The sequence below is a fragment of the Anthonomus grandis genome, chromosome 1 (assembly GCF_022605725.1).
Source record: "Anthonomus grandis grandis chromosome 1, icAntGran1.3, whole genome shotgun sequence".
Classification (NCBI taxonomy): domain Eukaryota; kingdom Metazoa; phylum Arthropoda; class Insecta; order Coleoptera; family Curculionidae; genus Anthonomus; species Anthonomus grandis.
The window spans coordinates 14,881,124-14,906,444 of NC_065546.1; the positions used below are offsets into that span (position 1 = coordinate 14,881,124).

The 25,321-nt window shown below is 30.6% G+C and overlaps 2 protein-coding genes across 5 annotated transcripts in view; one reads left to right on the plus strand and one right to left on the minus strand.

Annotated features, from left to right (window-relative positions):
• The window catches only part of LOC126737600 (juvenile hormone esterase-like), a 33,869-nt gene extending 21,718 nt beyond the window's left edge, over nucleotides 1-12,151 (plus strand). The window contains exons 8-9 of the mRNA XM_050442582.1: nucleotides 4,654-4,804; nucleotides 11,776-12,151. Of these exons, the coding sequence (XP_050298539.1) occupies nucleotides 4,654-4,804; nucleotides 11,776-12,083 (459 nt within the window). The 3' untranslated portion in view covers nucleotides 12,084-12,151. The remainder of the gene's footprint in view (nucleotides 1-4,653; nucleotides 4,805-11,775) is intronic.
• LOC126737574 (ras-related protein Rap-2b) overlaps nucleotides 1-25,321 on the minus strand; it is a 442,108-nt gene that overhangs the window by 197,769 nt on the left and 219,018 nt on the right. The gene's annotated exons all lie outside the window — the stretch shown is intronic.

Sequence of the window (25,321 nt, forward strand, 5' to 3'; positions counted from 1 at the left end):
TCAAAGTTTTTAAGTGATAGTAAAAATGCATTATGGTTCTGTGATGTGTGCATGTGTCCTGTGAGACTATTAGGTATCGTCCCGGAATTCCATGGACAATCTCAGCCTCCCGGTTTTTCCAGAAATACCCCGTTAAGAAGTCACAACCCAGATGTGGTGGAAGTCGAATAACAAATAGAATTTAGCAAATATAAGATTTTATATAAAACAGAAAACAAAAAAATATCAAAATTTAAAATGTTATTGCTTGCCTAGGTCACAAACTAAATTTTAAAAAGAATTTCTCTCAATTTGCTTCAGAATAATACAATTTCAATAAAAAATAAAAAGAAATTAAATGTTGCTAGGGCAACTCTTTTTCTCACTAGTTTTTTAAAAGCATTCAGAAATGAACATTCCTTAATAAAATCAGGTAACATAATAAAATCGGATAAACCTTTATAAAGAACAGAATTAAGCATTTGACTAGAATAACACCAATCAAATAAAATAAAGTTAGTGGAATGACGTGTGTCATAATTATGTACATCGCTAAAACTTTTGATTTTATCGTCAAAATACGATGGTAACATTTTATTTTTTGCTTTAAACAGAAAGACATTTAAGTACACTAAAAGGAATTTTTTATTTTATTGATAACATGTTTGACATATTAAGCATTAATGACACGGGTGTAAAAATAGTTAGTTGTATAATAATAGTAATTTGTTGATTTTAAAGTTAGATAAATTATAAAGAAGTGATGTACAAAACTCAAGGTGAGGTGTAGCTATGCTATTATATAACAATAATTTGATAGTCAGTGACAAATTGTCCTACCCCTGAAATAAAACCTACTTTTTTCGAATATCTTCATGTTATGTAAGCAGCATGCAATATATAGTAAAATAACAAAATATGATCTTAATCAATCTTTAAATCCAAGGGAGCTGGGGATAGGAATCATTGAAATAAGGGAGGCAAAAGATAGCGTGGTGGTAGAGCCGCTTAACTAAAGTCAACCATTGAGACAACACTTAGTCAACGTTTTGTTCCTACAGTACCAATAAAGAAAAATCCCTGCATTAGGAATTTTGGAATCGAGAAACATTATTCAGATACAAGTCTTATAGAAGCTATAAAATCTCAGAATAAAACTTTCTTCTAGTCTAAGATTTCTTTCTTTCTTTTCTAAAAATACCAACTCTAAATTGAAGGTATTACTATTAAAAAATGGTTAAAAGATATTGGGCAAAAATTCAGTGTGATTCTGACACATTTAAGAATTTACTGTCAGTTCCCGATTCTAAATTTTTTATTGGATGTTGAGCCTGTCGCTTCTTTGAATACATCGCTGTATATAGATGCTACAATTGTAACATATTCGGACATTTATCAAAAGACTCCTCCGAATCCACATGTGGTGGAAAATTTTGTGCCAAAAGCCATAAAACCAAATCGTGTAAACACACAAAGTATGTTTATGTCAATTGCAGAAGACACAATGAGAAGCATGGTTCAAGCTTAAATACTAAATACCATTTTACTTTTACTGATCATTTAACTTGGAAAAATCAATGATATAGAATAGCATTGAAGCAGAATCAATACCACAATAACAAAACTTTAGTCTTCAAAAGTCTTCAAGAAAATACAAATACTATAGTCATCCTACATCAAAATATACAGTCACTAAGGAATAAAACCCTGGAAATTGAAGCACTTATTGACAATACAGGTATATTAATGTTCAGTGAGCACTATCTAAAAGCAGAGAAAGGAGATCTTATCAAAATTGAGGGCTATAATATGTCATCTTGTTACACAAGATCTTCTCTGGAGCATCGAGGTGCTTGTGTGCAAAAAACGCGTAGACGGTGTAGTAGAGGTTGTATGTGCTGTAGAACATCAATTAAAATTGGTAGCAATATTAGTCTATAGGCGAGGCGGTGGATGTATTTTCACATTTCTTAAGATCCTGGAAGACATTTTGGACATTGTAATGTTAAAATACTTTAAATATAAATGCATTATTGACGGTGATTTTAACATAAATTTATTTGAAGAGGATGATACAGTTAAGGAGTTTTTAGATCTAATAAATGCTTTTAATTTAGGGCAGTTCATTTTTAAAGCCACAAGAAAGTCAAAGCACTCTTGCTCTTTTATAGATAATATTTTTATTAGTACACAATGTAACTTTAGGGCTTATGCATTGAACATTCCCGAAAATTTGCCACAAGTACTGTGTTTAAATAGTGTGCCTTCGGAAATATCATCCAGTTTTATATATAAAAGAGTTTTTACACGAAACAAAATTATGCATTTCAAGCAGGAACTCGAAAGGGCTGATTTGTCACAGGTATGTGAAGAGAATTTAGTATATAAATTATATAACTTATTTAAAAATATTTTCTCAGGCCTAATGAATCGAGTGTTTACAGTTAAAGTTAAACTGTCTTAAACCCTCAAACAAAGCGTGGATTGAGAAAGGAATAAAAGTATCATGCCGCTAAAAACGAATTTTGTATTTTAAAAACCGCAAAGGACATGTTTCTGATACATATTTTAATACTACTATTTTAATAAATACTGTGGTATATTAAAGGATGTTATAAATGAAGCCAAAAAATTTCTAATTTAAACCTTCCCTAATAAGTCGAAAAATAAATTAAACTGTCATGGCAGCTCGTTAAAAATATCACAAACACTACAAACCAAAATATTGATATAACTGAGGCATTCGTTAAAAATAACTACTAATCCCCTGCAAGTTGTTAACAGCCCAAACACTGTTTTTATAAACTCATGTCCTACTATTTTATCAAAAAACTTTAACACTAATTCAGTTAAAAATATAACATCTAGCATATTCTTGCCACCGATGGATTCAGATGAAGTTGTTAAAATAATAAGAAATCTTAAAAACAAGAAAACTCTAGGTAACGATGAAATTCATATCTCATTAATTAAGGAGACAACAATACTAAGACTACAAAATTGCAAAACCATTGGAATTTATAATAAGTTTATCCTTTGTAACATGTCATTTTACTACAAAATTAAAGCATGCCTGTATCAAACCCATTCCTAAAAAAGGAGATAGAGATAAAGATTTTAGAAAGGGTAAGTCAACCATTTGCGCTATTTATCAGACTATGATAGAAATACTAACTCAGTAAATAAAAAGGAAGAAACTGTAAGTGTTTGACCTTTCTAAAGCTTTTGATAGTGTAGATCACGAAAAACTAGTAGAAAAATTGGATGGGCTTGGTATAAGGGGAGTTGCACTTAACTGGTTAAAATCATACTGGGAAGGTAGAATGTAGTGTTGGGGAAGTAGATTGTCAAGGTAAAAAAATATTTTCCGAAAATGTAAATATAGCAAAGGGAGTTCCCCAGGGATCAATTCTGGGACCTTTGCTGTATATTCTCTATACAAATGAGCTGGATGATGTTTTTGGGAAGACTACTGAACTTTACGCAGATGATATGAGTCTGTTGGTGCATACCTTCACGCTAACAACCTGCTTTTAAAAGTATCCAGAACTCATTGCGTACTTTTTGTAAATCGAAGGAATGTTAACTTTAGTTTCAATTACAATAAAACAATTTCATCTATTGAAAAGGTTAAATTTTTAGGTATTAATGTAGATCAACGAGTAGGTTGTTAAGGTAGGTAAGTTGTTACTGGGATAATGCGATTTTACTATGCCCTTAGAATTATCACAGATAGAGTTGGTAAAAGTGCCGCAATATCTGCATATCATGGATTTATTCATTCTCGAATGAGGTAGGGACTTATTTTTTGGGGAAATTCTGCTGACGTAGGAAGAGTGTTTTTATTTCACAAGAGATGTTTGCGGACAATCTTTTAAATTAAACAAAGAGCATCATGTAAGCCTATATTTACAAAAAATATTAATATTAATCTCAATGTATATATTAGACTGTTTTGTTTGTCAAAAATAATGAGGATCTTTTTAGCGAATCGTATCCAACACGTAATTATGATACAAGAACGAGGAATAACTTGGTTACTCAAAGATATAATTTTTCATATCTTCAGAAAAATGTAGAATTTTGTATTACAAAGATTTTTAAATTAATTATTTAGCCTACAAAGAAGAGTGTGGAACCTTCTCAAAAAAATATGTTGAAAAAAACACCTTAAGGTTTTTTATTAAAAAATGCTTTCTATTCTGTGAAAGCTTGTGAGAGTTGTTTTTCGCTCATCATGATTGAGTAATGTAATTGTGTTTATGTATTTTTTAGATGTAAATATTTACTTCTATATCTGTAAAGTATATTTAACCTTACGTAAACCTTAAGTAATATTGATGATAATAATAAAAAAATAAAAAGAAGTAAAAAGGCATAGGAAAAAAATTTAGAGTAGAATAATAGATTATAATTAATAACAAACCAAATAAGGCTGTTATTTTACTTTTTATATAATAATAAATTTTAACAAAGTACTATTTTAGTGATAAAAATATCTACTCTATTTTTTTTATATTTTTTGAAAAATTTAATATGCTATAAGGTTACTCAGGATTTATTTCAACAGAAGTAAAAAATATTTAATATCTATGTCATTGTTTATATATTTATTTTATTATTATATTATAAGCAATATACATACTTTTAACAATTCAAAATATTTATTTTTAGTTGCTGTCCGACGCGATGTTTACTATAGGAATTTTAGGAACAGCTAAGAATCATGCCCTAACATCTCCGTTTCCAGTATATCTTTATAAGATGTCGCTGGATACCAAACTAAATAAAACAAAAATTGCATTAAAATTAGAAAGTATACCTGGTAAGGCTTATTAGTAATACTTAGAGTTATAGAATGATACATTATTAAATTGAACATGCCATTATCGAAGTTATCGATATGGTGCAAACTGGAGGGAAATTCTCGAAAGAGATATTGCAAGAGAATAGTTCTGTAGATACATATTAAAGTTTTTTACTTGTGTAGTATTTAGACAAATCTTAGTATTTAATTTTTTTTTATAATGTATAGTGATTGAAAACTTCAAGCCACTTTCAACTAGTGACGGAATTTTTAATTAGACACTGGCATTTAATATTTCATCTCCTTGGGTATTGCTGACAACCCGCATTAAAGCTGGACTTACTGTAGGAGAAAGAAACTAAAAAACTTGTAATCAGAGAGTCCTTAGCACTCTATATGACTTATATAAATAACAGCCATCTTGGCCACTCATTATCCTCTTGTAAATTTAAGCTCATTTTAAAGTCATCATCTTATATTTCATACTTAAAATTTGTAAACCTCTTTTGCATCATATGATGGCAGGTTTATACATTTGTGCTTTATATTTTTTTCCAGTTTTGTTATATACATTTTTAATATTATTTAACCTATCTGTTTTAATGTATTTGACTTTATTCAGTAGCGTCCTAGCAGCGAATTAGTAAGGTCATATACCAATTATTTGATGATAGTGCGATAGACAGTAAATGTCACGAATTGATCAATGACAAAAAGAAACAATCAGACGAAAGAAAGAAAAGAGAAATGAAAAAAACGAACAAAAAGCAGGGTAAGTCCGAGGAAGAAAACTCTTATCCTTCCTATTTTAAAAATCCAATAAAACTACAAGTGCTAAATTAACAGGATATTACTATACTTAACAGCACTATTAAAAAATAAAAATTCTCAACTTTTAACTTAAGTCCATCAGGACGCAGTTTCTTGCCTGATTGATATGCGTTTGTAATAACGACAATCTTGTGTCAGAAATTAACCAACTTAAAGCAAAGGCTTCCGAAAATAAATAAATTTACTAGAATCAGAAAATTTAATCTTAAAAGAAAATAAATGAACCTAATAAAAAAAACGAAGACCAACAAAAATCAATTATCAATTTATTAAATAAAGTAGAAAAATTAAGTAAAACTAAGTAAGTGTACAAAATTTGATCTAAAGTGAGAAGTAAAACGTATAATGAATTTATTAAAAATTGCGAGCAAAATAAGGAAAAACGAGTTCTGTCGCTCCTGCAGACGCTGATTTGTTGGCCTTTAACAAGGAGAATACAATTGTGATGTAGGAGACAAGAGGAGACTCTATTCAAGTTTGTTAATCAATAAAAATCAATTAAATTAAATAAATAACTCGAAACTGAAAATGTTAATGACCCAAATATAAAACTGCGTGATACAATTAAAAAAAACCTAAACTTGCAAACTAATGAAGACACTAATTCTAAGCAAAAATTTCAGGAGACTCCTTTTCTATAATAGATATCGAAAATTTAAACTAAACATATTTAAAAGAATATTAAAACATATGAAAACAAATAAAAATAATAATTTAACATAAAAAAGATCAGTTTCCAGACCTCTTAAGCTCAAATAAAAAACCCCCAACTAGTGCTCTTCCTAACCTCTCTCAATTTGGAAACAGCGCAATCAACAATCTACAGAAAACAAGATCAATATGCCCTGAATCGTATTGAGAAATACAAACAACTTGGTAGAAGAACATGCAATAATAAAGCAAAATAAAATTATAATAAAAGAAATAAAAAATAAAATAAGTTTTTCTCAGACAGAGTAGAGGATCGTAGAAAACTAACGCTTTACTTACCTAAATGGAATTGGAATATTATACTTACTTCTTAAAAGAAGACAAAAGATTAAACCTCATAATAAGAGCTTTAGATGAAAATTGCCATCTAAGCAACCTTAGGGAAGAACTAGAAACTGTACGTTTCCATTCGGATGAAATAAACTAGTTCAAAGTAGCCTTTTACAGTAGAGAAAATTAATTGATCAGATTTCTCTTACCCAAATCTGAATGACAAATCTATAACATTTAAACCTTCTTAAATACTAAAATAAAAATAAGGCACATAAGTAATTTATTTAATAAAGACACTGACAAGTTCCTAGTAACCCAACGTTATAGATATTAAGAATAGGGTCAGTTCCTCATTAGTACAAAGAGTGCCAAAAATACAAATTATTCCAGGCTGTGTGTTGCAACTGGGGAGGGAGTCACCTAGCAAGTCTTAGCATAACTCCTACAAACCCTAACCTTTCAAGCCAACAAAAACAATAAACAGCACAAAAAAAGTCTTTCGCTTTAATCCTGCGCTTAGAACATTGAAAGACAAGAATTAGCATTACCGTGGAACTTTGGGCAGTTTGTTTGCTTGCAACATTTCTGATGCAATGAAGCCAAATGCTTATGTGCTAATGGCAAACAAAATTCTTTGTCATATTATAACAATTATCATGTCACTTATTTTGATAGCCACAAAAAAATACACCATTCCTCTTTAATAAGATATGAAGCATTTTCTTTAATCACATATGATAAAGAAGTCAATATTCGAAGTAAAATTAATGCCGAATACGTATATATAAAAAAAAGGCAACAACATCGCAACGCCGCTCGATCGCATTCCACCGACACAAGAAATCTTTACCAGGGACGTCGTCAAAAATAATTACATGATAAATATTTTCTCATAATAGATTATGCTTTAAATTATAAACAACATTACCGTTTATGAACCTTTTATGCGTTTTTTTAATGTACTTCATTAGAGTAAAGTTACTTATCTAATTAAAAACATTTTTAGGGAACTTATATATTTTATAAACATAATATATTTTTTATCTTAAGTTTTGGGTATTCTATGTTTATGATGGCGTTTCTCCCTTGATATAATGTTGTGATAGTATCAGTATTTAGTTAGAAAAAGATCGCCTTGGTGCGGTTTAAACTGTACAAGTTTTTACGATTGTAACAGTTCACAAAACACTCAAATGAGTCCGTTTTCTTTTTTCAATCAAAAACTAAAAAAAAAACACAGAACTTCACAAATGCCGAATGTAAATACAATGCTTTTTAACGAAATAATGTTTCGCAAAACTGTTTTAGGAATAAGAATGTTTATAATTTTATTTTGCTTGGAAGATGTTATGTTTGCGCTTAAAATAAGATATACCTATTTTTACTTTTTATTTTTAATCCAAAATCTGACACTAATAAGTTAAATTAACACTATTATTTTTGTTGATATATAGCTGAAAATTTCCCCTTTTGAATGTGTATAAACTTGACAACAGAGAATCGGTGAAAACCAGGGCAAATCGAACAAATAGCAGCGCGGTTAACCAAAATTACTAAAACAGAAATAACAGTAAATAAGAACAACAATAATAATAACACCGTAGCAGCACTGCAATTATTGATAACGAAATCGACCAAAGGCTCGATGTACTAGCAGTAAAAATATCTAAAAAATTAAATAAGAACAAAGCGCTTAAATTGTTGCTTGGCTAAATGACTTAAGATTCAGAGTAAGCACTTAAAATTATTTTTTTCAATGCAAATTCTCTAAATCATAAAAGGATTGACTTAGCAGAATTTTTAAATGATCAAAATATTGACATTGCTCTAGTTTAAGAAACCTTTTTAAGCCAAGCTATATAATACATAAAAAAGATAGATCGGATAGAATAGGTAGAGGCACAGCACTTTATATTAAAAAAATATATACAGAAATAAATAATTCAATACCTCACCTAACATCGACCAAATTATAGAAAATACAACTATTAAAGTTTTTACATGCCGCAAATAAATCATAATCTTTTAAATTAACGAACCACCAACACAAAAATATTAAAATCGGAACACATCAACCAAATATAATATGACGTTCCAGTCTATGGAGCAGGAGATGAGAACGCTAACAGCAGATTTTGAGGATGCAAAAAATGATAATTGGACAGGAGCAATACTAGAAATATAGACTGTAAAACACCCAATAGAGGTACAAGCACCAAAAGAATCCACACAAATATACTATACTAATTCTGACAGTTTGGATATAGTTGTAACAAAAAAATTTAGCAACAACATAGCAATAAAAAATATAGACTCTCTAAGGTGTTTTAACCACTCTACTATCTTAAAAACAGTCTTGGACATTTAAAGTTTAAATGAAATTTGCTGAAATCTCTTCCAATTCCTACTCCACAAAAATTTAAAGAAATTAAACAAGCAGTCCAAAATATCAAAAAATATCGTAGAAGCATTCAGTGAATCCACCACTTAAATTTCGACTTCCAAATTTCAATATATGGTTTATCCAAAGCGAATCAAGATTCTCGTTAAAATAAGAAATCGACTAAGAAAACAAGCTAAAATTACTAGATAGCCCTGCCTAAAAACTATAAGAAACAATTTAAACAAAATAATCCAAGATGAAATATTTGAATACAGAAACGAACAATGGAAGAACTTCTTACACGAAATTTAAGAGTACGTTAACAATAACAAGTTCTGGCATCCGACAAAGATATTAAGCGTAAAAATTAAAATCGTGTTTCTACCTATTTACAAGGATTGAAGCACTCTAATTTACTCAGATAAGAAAAAAAGTAGAAATATTCAATAACTCACGCGAAAAATAATTCAATTTAAGCAAATTTCCGGATGGCCCAAACATAACAAATAAAATACGAAACACATTAAATCAAATGGAAAGCACACTACTAAACACTATCCCAAGCCTTGAAAAAAAGAAGGATTAGTAAAATAAGAGACATAAATATAATTCAAAAAAATAGAAAAGCACCATGTCATGAGAGTGTTATAAATAAAATGCTTAAAACCATTTAAGACAACATACTATTAGACCAATCAATAATATAGAATAGCTATCCCTCTGCTACTTTCCCAAAATATGGAAAAAGAAAGTGGTGGTATTAATCCCAAAACAAATAAAAATCTAAGAAAGGCCTTAAACTGTAAGCCAATTAGTTTATTGCCTTCTATAGCTAAAGTTTTTAAAAAACTAGTATTAAGTAATACAAAAATGTCATCTATTATTTAGACGAAAACAAAGAAAAACACAAAGTCACGGTCTCACAACATATTATCACAGGGTACACATGTTTCGCTTTAGCTAGAGCATCATCAGGCCTAAAATCAAATATATAACAAAAAACCTAAATAAAAAACAATAAGGAAACCTTTAAAAGCGATATACAACACACTATATAAATAAATAATAATTTTAGGTTATAATTATACAAAACAAAAAATTAAAATTAAGAAGTGAAACGCAATAACATAGACTCATCGAGAATCGAACCCGGTACCACAAGGTTATAAGTATGGATATAAAACCTCTGGTGTAAATCGACTATACAAACCTAATACTAAATTACTTAACCCGTTAATCAAAGTAAGCTGAAGATTATGACTAAAAGGAAAATGCTTCTCCAAAAGGTCAAGCTTCTTACCTTTAGGGCATTCATGAAGCACTTCAGCTCCCACCCCTAGGGAAAAATTATGTGTAGAGGCCAGCAATAGTTAGCAAACGCTGATTTGGTATCACTGATATTCTGATACTATTTTCTTTGTTTTCGTTAATAGTTCTAACTACATTACATGATGAACAAGATCAAACAGAAATCATTCCTAAAGAAAAATGTAGGATCAGCAGTAAGTCTCTTGACAGAACATTAATTAACAAACATTTAACAAACATTAATTGATGCTTTTAACTACAAAGCCGCCATGTTAATACTTGACATCGAATAGACTTTCGATAGAGTACGGCATGACGGTCTAATTAATAAAATAAACAAACTAGACCTATTTGGCAGAGACACACAATTAATTCAAAGCATTTACAAAAATCAAAAATTTGCTGTCAACACCAACAACGAAAAACAAGATTATAGAAATACGAGAGCTGGGCACCACAAGAATCCCCTTTTTCTCCAGTATTGTATAATGTGTATCAGGCAGATATCCAAAAATGCGCTCTACTTAAACCTCGCACTTTTTGCTGACGATACGTGCATTTACGTTACTTCTTAACACAACAAGTAACTGGTCGTAAGCCTGTAAACTCTGTAAACCTGTAAAAATTTAAAATTAAAATAAACAGCGACAAAACCAAGGTTATAATAAATACCAAAAAAAAGAAATAGAGAATTGCAAAACTTAAACATTTTTCCACTGAAAAAGCAAAGTAAAATACCTATTATTATACTAAGGTATTTATTTTAATAGTAAAAATAATTTTTCCTTTCATGCCAGGCAACAAATTAAGCAATGCAATGGAAACCTGCATTACTAATATCCCTACATTCGAAAAAAAAAGCTAATTCTCAATTAAAAATTAATTATTCATTTATAAATAGGTAATTAGACCCAAATTATTAAATGATTCAACTACATTCTTAAATGTAAGTTAAACAGTAATTATATGACTCCACATATTTCAAAACAAAACGTTAAAAATAATTGTAAATGCTCCATGGTTTTCAAGAAATATAGATATACACCAAGATCTAACAATGGAGGCAGTGGCACAATTTATTAGAAGAAACATGCATTAAAGCAAAATTAAGAGATCCTAAATACAATAAAATAAAATGATTTCTCACTAGGCGGTGAGCAACGGGACCCTAGAAATTTATTTTTATCAAAATACTAAAATAACAAAACAAGCTCTGCAGTTAGGTAAAATCTTATTCAATAACTCCCCTTTTGACAACCGACATTTGCTTAGCAAAAAATCCTTTACCCCTTCCACACCTTCGGCTTCTCGAAGCTAAAACAGCATATAGTACACTAAAAAGTTAAACACAAGCATAAGCTGAGCCACTACAATTAGTTAAGGCTTGCTCAAAACATCTTAATAACCTCAGTGTATGTGATTTAAACTTTTATCTCTTAGCACCATACATTCTAAAACTACTAAATAAATCACATCTTTGTAGGTTGCTCTCATGGAGATGATAGCGGATACTTATTCAAAAACCAAGCGGCTTTAGAAATCGATCCTGGCAGCGTAGAAGAATTAAGCATGCGTCGAGTGGTGAAACTCTGGACCAATTTCGCTAAATATGGCAACCCAACTCCAAATGAAAAAGAGTTTGGTGTTAAGTGGAAACCAGTTATGGCAAGACAGTTAAATGTGCTTAATATTGATAAAGAGTTTCAGATGGAAATTAATCCTGAACAAGTAAAATTAGATGTTTGGAGGGAGGTATACAGGCAGTCCCCTAATTTAAACAAGTATTTATAATGTATTTAGATCAGGTGTTAATTGAAGCATTATCTTATTTTAAATAGACATAATATATAAAAATGTTATATAGGTTATTATTTATTAATCGTATTTTTGGGCATTATGGCTAAAGATATACCATCGACCCTAGAGTCTCTATTATAGATAAAAAATAACATAAAGCTATCTAAAGATTTTTACAGTGACACGTTTTGAAAATAGATGCTAAGAATTACTTTTTTGCTTTATGTGAGGTATACTCTATTTCCTTTTTGGTGAGAGCACAGTGCCTCATTATTTATGCAAAAATAGCATAAATATAGGGTGAGTCTTCCATTTTTGTACATGTAACAAAATGATAAACCAGGCTGTTTTTACCAATTTTAAGTGGACAACTCCTGTATGGTCTCAAATACAATAGGTCGTAAAATTCGGAACAATGGTTTCGAAATCATTTTTATGACAAACGGGTTGCCAGTGTCGTCCCGACTATGGATATTGATTTTAATTTTTTAAGTTAAATAATTATCTGTTATGAAAAAATTATAAATAATGTTGGATTTAATCTATTATCTATTAGATAAAGATTTTTAGAAAAAGTATGGTTGGTAGGTATTAGCTATATTTATTAAATTATAATTATAACAAGAAACATTTCTTAAAAGCGGAAAAGCCTCATTATAAAACTATGGCAAATAAAATGAAATATAAAAATCTGATTAATACCGCAATTTGATTGTTTTTTAAATGTTTAAAAAATTGTTGTAAAATTTAATTTTTTTAATACCAACCAATAAAGAATGCAACTCTCCAAACATATCTTGTCATTTATAAGAAAGGTACATAAATATAAGGATCTTTTAATTTATTAACCATATTTACATATATTACAATAAAAATATTTACGAAATATACAAAAAATCAATTTATAAATCACACATTTCATTACTCTTATCGCTTCCATCCGAATCAGACATTCTCACTGTTATAACTAAGGGTTCGATAGTTTCTTCTAGAAGATTATCGAGGGTCCACATCTTTTCTTCTTCTTTTATAGCATGATTCACAGCATTGCTCCAGTTTTCTTGGGTAACGTTATCCGTTGCTGCTTTCAGAAGTTCTCTCACATATTTCAATTTAAAGGTTTTATTATTTCTAGCCACAAATCCTTTTACTTGAGCCCAAATTAAAAATAAAAATATTCTTCAAAAACATCAGCGTTCATTTCTTCGTGGTAATCCTTAGTTGACTTCGATTCGAATTCAAACAGACCGCCATTTAAAAATCCTTTATAGCTCCCAATATGTGTAATTATTAATCGGTGGCCCTTACCAGAAGGAGACTTCAAGCCAGTCGATAAACCTTCTAAAAAAGCCTGACGGGAGCTTTCAACATTTTGATCCTGCCAGCACTTACTCACGGTGCGTCCTTCGTTAAGCCAGGTTTCATCCAAATAATAAATGTTTCTTCCTTCCTTTCGATACTCCTTAATTTGCCTTGAATACTTTCTTCTCCAACAAACTACTTCTTCTTTATCTATTAAAATAGATTTTCTATTTTGCTTTTGCTAAGAAAAATGTAATTCGTGTAAAATTTTCCATAACTTTTTTCTTCCCATTTCTGGTACATTTTCGTCTTCTTCTATAAGTGTCAAAATTTTGTCGATAGTTGGGATTTCATTCTTAAAATAAAATGAATGTACTGTCCTCCTGATGTTCTGCTTTGCTGTCTCATCAACTGCTATCGGCTTCCTACCGGCAGTTTTCTTTACACTCAGTGAAAACAGTGAAAACCGTGAGAACTTGCCTAAGAACAAGTTCTCACGGTTTTCACTTTTTCTGTCACTAAGAAGTCTGTAAATTGTTGCTTTACTTATGCCTGTCATATTGGCACATGTAGAAACTAGATTTCTAATAGTACTTAGAAGCATTTGAGGCACAAGTGCATCATGTATGTTTAGTACTATAGTCCTTGCTTTAAAATCTAAAACACCTTTACACACTACGGGGCTAAACTTTGACATTCTTACAACAAATGCGCAACAATACTGAAAAATAAATTCAGTTTTTAGGATATATCTACATTATATACCATAAAATATAACTACCTGTTTGCATTTAAGATTGCACAATTTAGGTACCTATAATACTTATACCTCCATATTTACCTACCTAGACAATATCTACTTATAAGGGTTAAAAAGAACTTGTTCATTAGGTACTTAAGTAATTCAAAGAATTTATGGCTAAAATTGGCCTATTTCTTGCACTATTAAATAAACCCAACAAATGAAAACATTCAGGTCTTAATGTACTTGAAAAGTGGGACGCCAATGGTTTACGACCGTTTTATGGCTATCGACCCTTTCGTGTGCTCCAACGGATTAAGAAATGGGCTATAGTTCAATTTATTTTTAACTATATTACAAATGATAAATTTAACAACCCAAAAAAGACAAACAAAATACATAAAATATTTTTCTAGTAAAATTCTTGTCCAGCAGACAGATGTACAACAATCTCGTTATTTTTTATTGCTCACATAAAATATAAATTACAAAATCCCGACGCATATATCTTAGAAACGGTTGGTCGTAAGGGGCAAAAATGTGTATATGCATTTTATTGGTATTGACCTAAATGACTTGCTATATTATTTTTTCTAGGCTTATTATCAGATTTATTAAAATAAGTGATTACCATATAAATAATTTTTATTTGTTTTTTTAGTTACTAATACTTGATTTATAGAGTTATTAACCATAAAAAGACAATAATAAAAAAATAATGAGTGCTGATATTTTACAAATCATTTAGGTAAAATAAACATAATAGCTTTAACAGTTCTTAATATAACTAAAAAGTTGTCTTAAGTATTACTATATATATTTTTATAAAAATAATATATTTTAGTGGCTTAGTTTCTGAGCATTAGAACTTTCGTAAGAGTTTCTATGTTTGTTTTATGTTTTATCGCATTTAATATTTAAACTAACTAAAAAGGTGCAATCACAAAAAGTATATTTTTTTTTAATTACGACAGTAAAGAACCCCTAAGATCTTGAAAAAACTCTTGAAAAAACCTACTTATAGAACTTTCACATCCCTAAAAATTTTCAAGTAATATTTTTTAATGTAATAGGTGACATTTGTTAGTTGTTTATTTAATGCAAAATTACGCTGTTCTTAAAAAATAAAATGTTTGATATATTTTTTCCTTTTAGTAAATTTTTACTAAATTGAGAGGAAAATAAAATTCATAAAAAAATAGCTCCAGTTTTTGTAATACACAATAGGGATCATATTAAATTATAGCTGCTCTATATGAAAAACTATATTATTTGCATATTTCATATAAAAAAAAACATTTAATTAGTTCTATAGTTTCAGTTACAATATAGCATTAAACTGACGGAAAAAAATATTAAAATATTAAGGGTCAGTGTTATAAGCTCGTTTTGTTTTGGCTTATCTCTTGTAAGGTACCTGCGGATAATACATTGTGATACATCGTACCATCGTCCTTATAATAAATAATAATAAGGCCTAATAACAAAAATGATGCTTTCAAGGTGTTTTACGGGCCACACCACTGGTTACCGAGGGCTCTTTAGATGACCTTGGATTGAACACCGGCCGCGCTAAATGAATTTCCACATGGTCTCGTCAGCACAGAAAACAAAGAGAGAATAGAAAAAAACCTAAATGGCAACCTCTGCTGGAGATGGTACTTTGGATCACATCACAGATTTAACTAGCTACGCTATAGTAGTAGCGTTGATTGAATATTTGGGAAGATACGCAATCCTGTGTTAAAAAGTGTACCCAGTCGACTATCGGATTGCCGTTCAGTTTCGTGCACCATGTGGTGCTGCCGCGAAGCATCAAATCTAGGAACGATTTATCTTAGCTGCGTGGACTTGGCTTTTGGCTTCTTTGAGTCAGGTTTTCAACGACGCTGGAATCTCCGGTTACGCGGCCGTGTTGGATATTTTTTTAAGATATGGGATGATGCTGCCAACCATGTTTTTATTATTTTTTTTGAACATACAGCACGGTGTCATTTATGTGGTGGTCAAGTGATAAGTGATATACTTAAGGGTGGAGGCATATTGATTTCTTAAAAGTTAAATTTTAAAAACAAATAATTACTTACCAAAATATGTTTTTGAGACAAAAATTAATACAAAAATATATATAAAAAGCTATTTTTACAAAATTACCAACAAAGTTTAATACAAGTTATAATTCCAACAAACATTATGTTTCCTCCATTTTGTGTTCAAGAGGGTCAAGTTTTTAAATAAAAAGCCCGTTGCACTTAATTAACTAAAAACTAAGATACAAAAAATATGTGGAACAAATTTTAAGATATAAGTACATAGGTTTCACGTAAATATTATAAAGAATAATTGAAATAATTCATAAGACTTAATACCGATGGTAATATAACTTCTTGATCAATAATTGTTTGTAAAAAGTCCCCCATTTTGTCATATGATTCAATATCTGAAAAATTGTGCAGCGTAGTGAGATCTGTAAAGTAAGGGGTTGTGAGTGAGGATGTTAATAGAAATAGAAAATAGGTCACATTTTAAGTTTTAAGCAACACAGGAAAATTTTTAATTACCAGTTGTTACAACTATACTTAAAACTATAAAAAGATACCTAGTAACAAAAAAAAAACATTTTGTTTAAAGACCCCGCATCACGGTTATACAGGACGTCAATAGAGGTGGTATAATTAGAGGAAAGTTAAGCAATATAGTGTCCTTTTATAATAAAATCTAAATACTTCCTAAATTTTGCAAAAAACTGAAATTTGGCAAAATCATTTTATTTTTTTTTCTGGCGTTATTTCAAAATATATGACAAAAGTATTTATTAAATGAATAAATTATTGTGACCACTTTTTCTGGCCTATACGATGACACCTTTAAATTTAAAATACGACGTTCTGTCTTTAAAGAGCCATCATCAACTTGTTTTGTTTTTCTTTGTCGGCGCTGTATTGACCATTTGCAGTTTAACGACGCGGGAATCTTTGGGCGCCCGGCCGTTTTGTTATTTTTTTAAGACAAGGGCGATGATGATAACAGCGCTTTTATTTATTTTGTTATTGCCGATATTTAAATGCGCTGTGATCTCGCATAAATAACTAGATAAATGTGGTGGTCAAGTAATGTATTGGAAGGTGCTATCTTTTACAACTTAAATTTTATGAACAAATAATTACTTACCAAAATCCTTTTTTGAGACAAAAATAAATAAATAAAAACAAAACAAAAGAGTAGGGTAGTGAGATCTGTGAAGTACACTTTTTTTGGGCAAAAATATTGAAAAATAGATACCTTTAACTGAAATTAATATAAAAATAAAATCGCAAAATTTAAAAGGTTTTGAATAAGGGTGTAACAACACTATAAAATATAGAAAATAGGCCACATTTTAATTTGCAATACAGGCAAACACTTAATTACTAATTCTTAAAACTAGAAAAAGTTAATAAGAAAAAAAAACAAATATTTTGTTTAACAGTATGAAGGGTCTCATCGCGATTATACAGGATGTCCAAAGTAAGGATGAGCAGTAAATGGTTTAATTAGGCGAAAGTTGCGCAATATAAATGCAATGATTGAATAAATGCAATCTAAAAATTGGAAAAATGCCAAATACTTCCTAATATTTAGGAAAAAGGTGAAATTGGGCAAAATGTTTTTTTATTTTTTTCTGGCGTTATTTGAAAATATAAAATAAAATCATTTATACATTGTTATAAACACTTTCTCTCATTTACAAGTTAACATCTTTAACTTTTAAATACGACGTTCCTTCTTTAGAGAGTCATAATCAACTTCTTTTCTTCTTGTCGACGCCATGTTGGCCACTTGCAGTTTTGAATAACCCTTTTAATTACTTTTTCAACGAGGTAATTTCTAGTAAGTAGTTGGAATCATCCCTATTAAATATTATATACCTCTCTCTCTTTTAAATACAATTTCGAATTTCAAAAAATTCAAAACATACTTTATTCATAAATACATGGTACCTACTTGTTGACATGGTACTTCTATGATAAAATAGGCACATTAATCGATATATTACTAACACATAATTTAAAAACAATACACAATAGTGGGTTCAACATACTAGTATAAACACAAAATGTATTTTCAATTTCAAAGCAAGACGACTTAAAAATTTTTTAGAGTAACATCACAAATTCTAACCTTTACATCTTTACTAAAAACTAATTATATACTATTGGCCTATTATTAACTATCTTCAAAAAATTCTAATGCTATAAAAATACTTGCTTTTAAGAAGTTTCGTTAAGGACTTTTTAAAGCGAGGAGAACTTCTAGAGACTTTTATGACATTTGGAAAATGATTAAAAATTTTTATGCTCAAGTAAATAAGAGAATTCTTAGTTTACTTTTCGGGATGGGCATTGGAATATTGTATTCTTTTCTGATATTATAATGTTTTAAGGAGCCATTATTTTGAAGATACAATTTATACTTTTTATATATTAGGCAAGCAGACTCAACAATAAACAAGCAACACAAGGAAAGTATCTTTAAATAGGGGTCTGCATGTCCTGTGGAGTTTATGACACATATATTTAATGGCTCGTTTTTTCAAAACAAACATCGAGTCAAAAAGCCGTTTACTAATGCAACTCCAAAATGTTATTCCATACTGTAGGTATTTTTGTATGAAAGTAAGTTCCAACTTTCAACAAAAAAAAAAATAGACCGTTTTTGCAGATATCAATAACATCATAACATCGTAACATCATAACTAACAGCATAACATCGTCTAGCCAGTTTTTGCCTCCTGACATATCTCCATAAAACTTAGGTTTATGATCGATAACAATTCCAAGAATCTGTTAAAATTATTCACTTCCAATTCTTTGTTGTGAATCATGAACTGCTCTGAACATAAAAACTTAACAATTTAGTCTTATCTATGTTTAAAGACAACAAATTAGCATCAAACCACTGTTTAATCATTAATAAATCTTTAGAAATTGTTCTTGTTAATGTGCTTTTATTATTGTCTGCCCATAAGATAGTGGTGTCATCTGCAAAAATAGTGAAGAATCCTTTTATCTGGAGAGACGCCAGGTCATTTATATACAATAGAAATAAAATAGGACCGAGAAACGAACCCTGCTTACTACACAAAGTTCAGACAAACTGCCATTTGGCCAAACAAACTTTTTTCTGTCTAACGAAACAAAATTTTAACCATTCTAGAGCAACTCCCCTAAACCCATATCTACAAAGCTTACCGAGCAGTATTCCATGGTTGACACTGTCAAAGTCTTCAGAGAAGTCGCAGAATACCGCTGCAGCAAAGTGACCTTCTTCAAGCTCAAATATAATCTCTCCAGGAATGAAAACATTACTCGACATTCATTTAATATGTTATTTTTTTTAATTAGGAAAGCTACCATTCGTACTATAACCAGTTTCTCAATAACTTTAAAGGCTTTTTAGGCTTTATTTTTATCTTTTTCATGAATGAATTTCATCATGAAAAGAATTATTGAAAATACTTAAAACACTAAAGACCATAAACATAATATATTGATTTAAAATTTTCTTAAAGTAAAAAAAAGAAAAAGGGAAAATGGCTCTCATAGACATGAAGAGACAATATATTTAAGAGTTCTGATTGATTTTTGTAGATAAAATAGATAATTTTCTGTGAGGTTTATAATTAGATTTTTTTAAAGATTTTCTAATAAGATTTTGAGATTCCCATTTTAGGTTGTTATAAATCAAAGTCTTAATTAATAAATGCAAAAATTTATCAATATGCTGTGGACATAGGTTTGGTTTATTTATATTTATTTTATCTAGTAATATTTTATTAATTGACTTGCATATATTATTATTTACTTTTAGAGTATAATAAAGTTCATTAAAGGATTTTATTGTGTTTCGACATAAATTTGAAAAATTCTCTGATGGGTTTATTAGAGAAGATACATTATTTGATTTAGCAAAGCTTTTATTAATTAAAAATATTTCTATCTTAAAAAACTGAGAACATTGTTTTTACATTTTCTTACATTATTGCACCCACGATACGCACACTGATTAATTTTGCCTAAAGGAGCCATTGTCTCACAAACTAAACACATTTACATATATCTTTCTATTTGTGATTATGATATCCAAGAAAATTTTTTAACAACTACGAAATTGCAATACGGCAAACACGAACCTGTGCAAAAACTCTCCCACACGACTCGGATGATCGGCCGATTACTAATGAGAAGCGACGGACGAAATTATTTTCGCGCATACTGGAGAGAATCGCCATCTATTTTTCACGCATATTTGCGGTCACGCTTTAGCCCATAAGGTTGCGTATCTTCCCAAATATTCAATCAACGGTAGTAGCTACGCTAGCTACGAGCGTAGCTAGTTAAATCTGTGATCACATCCACTGCGCGCTACCGTGGGCGTCACGTCCTATGAAAATTAATCAATAAATTAATGCTTTAGTTTTTTTTGGGTAGATGGCGGTCGCGTCTCTCGCGTCATCAGTGATTCACAGAATTGTTTATCCTTCAGTACTTCAGTCGAGTTCTGCTTCTGCTTTTTGACCTAAACCTAAATTAAAACGGCCCTTACTTAAAATTGTGTGCAAATTTGCTTCAGATTACAGCTATTTTGTGTGTTCTGTGGATTACAGTAGTACAAATAAGTAGTAAAGTTTAGTGGTGAAATTAGAGCCCTATAGAGATCTGCGATTTTTCAGGTAAGTTTACTTTTTGTTCCAAGAGAGTGGTGCCGTTTTGTTGTTTTAAATTTACTTTTCTTTATTATCATTACATTTTGTAACTAGGTATATGTATTTTAGTACTTATACAGGGTGTTGCACCGCCGGGCGGGACATAGGAAATCCCATGTAATGTTTAATAGAGTCAATATTGGCTTCCCTAATTATTTTAGAGAAAAATGTATTGAAAAACTTTAAAGAGCACCAAAATATGCAACCTACAAAATAACTTTAATTATTTTTCGTTTGTCCGTTTAGGAGAAACAGCCAAAAATCTTACGAAAATTTGTCTTTTTTTATTGCCTCGTATTCACAGGTATGCCAGCCAAAATTGATTAGGTACCTTGACAGGTGGTAAACATGAAATAATTTGTCCTAATAAGTTCACTGCATTAAAAGAAAGAAAAAAAGAAAGAAAAAGTGCTATATTACGTAAGAATAATCTTGTGTACAAGCATCCTACAAGCTAAAAAAACAAAACAAAAATACAATTTTAAAAATTGACAAAACAATGAACAAATTTAAACACAAGAAGAAAAAACTTTTTGAACATACTTGAATTAAAGATAACTAAATAAAACAATCAAAAGGAAAAAAAACTTTTCAACATGTCCAAGGTTAAAACCTATCATTAAAAAAGTCATCCAGGTTATAATATGCCTTAGCCAATAAAAGCGTCTTTAATTCTCTTTTAAATTTCTTAACATCCGATATATGTCTAGACACATAGAGGAACTTGATTGTAAATTTTTTTACTTATGTAAATTAATGAGTTTTTGGTAAGGGAAGACGTAGGAATAGGTAGGGGAACATCATTTACACGACGAGTCGTATGAAAAAAGTATTAAAATTGTAAATTAAAAAACTCAGCTATCAGTTACAACACTACTGAAGAAAGTGTACTTACTAATAGTTAAATGGTTTTACCAAGGCAATAGTTACCGAGAAATTTTGAATAATAATTTAATTAAAACCACAATGTTATTATGACAACTTAACTTGGCAGTTTACCTTTACTTAACTTTCTCACCTTGAGCGATATCTTATATCTTATAGCGATATCTTATATCGTACTTAATAGCGTATTTTTAATTTTCTTTTAGTGCTCCTTAAAATCATGTTTACTCCTGCTCCTCAATCTCACCGAAAGAAATGTTGTGTTGTTGGCTGTAAGAATCAAGATAGCAAAAGGCATCGATTTCCGAAAAATGAACCTGAATTATATGATATATGGATATTTATTATCAAACCACCCAATTATGATAAATTAACCCCAGAAAAAGTTTATAACAGATATTTTGTTTGTGATGATCATTTTGAGATGTCTTGCAAAGTACGAAACACCAAGAGAGGACTTAAAAGAACAGCAGTACCTACAGTGAATGTCACAGGTATATAAAAAATTATCATGTTTAAACTAAAGCCCAGTTTCCACCTATGACTGTCCACCCCGACTTTTTTTCAATTTTTACCTTGCCTCTCCTCCATTTAAGTTAATTCTGTGAGGAATTTAATTTGTAAGTCTTTGTAGGTACATAGCAGATATTATAATAATTATTATTAGTAAGTATACTATACAAATAATAAATAAAATATTTTTGATAATTACGTTCATTTTGTTTCTTTTAAATTTTTTAATAGATATGTACATAGGTGGGTATTTAAAAATTTAAAAGGTTTAGAGGCTAAAATTAATAATAAGCAAAAAAGATTTTTTTCCAAAATATCTAAAATTACCGGTGGGCTTATTTTTGTTGGACCTGTATATAAGTCTTAAGATCAGCAGGACATCAGCACCTGAACCCTAGAACCCTGTAACTCCTGGAAAGGAAATTTCTTTATTTCTATTTTTTTATAGTGAAAATTTCCTGATACTTATTCTTTCTCGGTCTCTTTTGTATTCTGCGGTATTCCAGTGAACCGATAATCCGCGTGAATTCAGAAATTAAAAAAGAATCAGTCAGGAGATTTTTACTAGAAAAATAGAAAGAAATTTCCTTTTCACGAGTTCAGATGCTGAAAAGCTAAAAACGTTAAAATTAGTTCCTGATATAATGGTGAAGTTCCGTTGCTATTAGTTCGGATCTCATCCACCGCTTTGAAATGGCGTTTTGTCCCGCAGAATTTTATTAGGCTGTTTTTCTTCTATTCTCTCTTTGTTTTCTGTGCTCGTCAGTGCAATAACATCTCTCGTCGAGTGAGTGCGCCTTGTAACAATAGTAAAAAAGCGTTGAAGAAAATCGTAATTTTTTTTTGGTACATGTTGTTAAATTCGTTTTTCTTAGCACTGACAGTTTATTTGTTTCATGCATCTGTGTTCACCACTTCAGGTTTGACTCAGATATTTGCGGCAAAATACTTTTTTGTAAAATTTGATACATGGCGGATAATAAGGCCTATAAAATTCCACTATAGGCCTTATTACCCTCCCTTTGTTTATATCGTAATAAAATGTGGTAATGAAAAGATATGCATCTATTATCACATTCCGTTCATTATTAGAGTTTATAGCTATTCTGAAAAATGTGTATTTGTCACAAACCAACAATTTTTTCAGACCTTTACGATGCCTCCGAAAAGAAAAAGGGCACTTTGGTCAGAGGAACAGCTAGTAGCAGCAGTTCGCGCAGTATAGAGAAATATTATGAGCACATATGCGGTAGCAGAAAGATATAATATCCCTCGAAGAACGATTCGAAATCATTTTAACAGTGGCAATATAAAGAAAACCCTCGGTCTTAAAGCCATGCTGTCCAAAAATCAAGAATCTGAGCTGGTAAGCAGAATAATTAGATTCGCTGAAATAGGTTTGCCGATAACACCACGAATCCTTCGTCGTCTGGTTTACAAATTTTGCGAAATGAACAACATAAAGCACAATTTTAATATTAACCTAAAACTGGCAGACAAGGATTGGCTATCTGCTTTCATGAAGAGAAACCCAATTATTTCCAAGCGAAAAGCACAATTTATATTTATGAACCCCGCGAGGGCACAAAAGTTAAATAAGTTTATAGTGGATGACCATTTTGCTAAAATCAGTAAACTTTACGATCAGCTGGACCTAAAAAACTACCCCGAGCGAATATACAATATGAATGAAAAAGGTTGCAGGCTGACGGTGCACCACCAACAAACGGTACTGGCACAAAAAGGGGCTAAGAGAGTCCATTTACAATCATCGGAACATGCTGAGAGTGTCACTATTGCTGGGTGTGTGAACGCATTGGGTTGTCCTATACCACCAATGGTTATTTTCAAAGGTAAAAGGTTAAAGCCAGAATTAAATAATAACCTACCAGCAGGGACTCTTGTAGCTAAGTCAGCCAAAGGTTACATGACTAATGAATTATTTAAAGATTTTCTAAATCATCTAGCCAAATACAAAAGCCCCGGAAGATGCCTTTTGATCTTTGATGACGCAGCTTGCCATTTGGACTTATCAATTGTCGACGTGGGAGATTCTTTAGATATCGATTTGTATTGCTTGCCGTCCAATACAACTCATGAATTACAACCCCTCGATAAGTCTGTATACCGCTCGTTCGAACATCATTGGGACGCAGAATTCTTATCATTTTTGGACCAAAATCCAGACAAAAAGATAACAAAGACACGATTTAATGTTATTTTCTCTAACGTTTGGTCCAATTGCATGACTCACAGCAATAGCACCAATGGCTTTAGGCTACTGGTTTATTTTCTCTTAATTCTCAGCCGATTCCGGAAACAGCGTTTGCACCATCTATATTGTCAGCTGTAGCTCAACTAGCAATCGAGGCTGTAGCCAATGAAAATGCGCCCAAATCCCTTTTCCAAAGCATCAACTTCAAGAAAAGTGCAACGAACATCTGAAGGTCGTCATAACCAAAAAGAAGCTAAATGGTCTGATGAGAATAAGGTGCCTCTTGCAAAACTTAAAAACAAGTTAAATGGAACAACCAAATGTCAGAAACCGTCAACATCTAGACAAGCAGCTGAAAGGACGCCCATCAAGTTTCCTAACGAAGCCCATTCATCTTCCTCGAAAAATATTGGAGATGAGAAAAAACATTTTTATTCACTGGTCTATTCGTCCGATTCTTCTGAAGGCAAAGATGATGATAATGATGAAGTGGGTGAAACTACTTTAGACACTTCTTTCCATGAACTCTTGCCAACGCCTTTAAATCAAACTGAAAAGGCACGCCTAATTCGAAAAAGAGCAAAAAATTACAGGGGAATTTTGGTTACTAAAGATCTCTTTAAAGAAAGTAAAGAAATCAATCTATCTCAAATCAATCAATATATCAATCTAAGTCAAATTAAGATCTCGAACTAGATCACTTAATTCTGATTGACGCAATCTGTGCGGTATATCCTGTTTGACCTCAACATTGGGTCCTTCGATTTTAAACGCGTATTAAATTCCTCCTCATTTTAACTTTCTTCTTTTATTTATGACTTCTAGTTCAT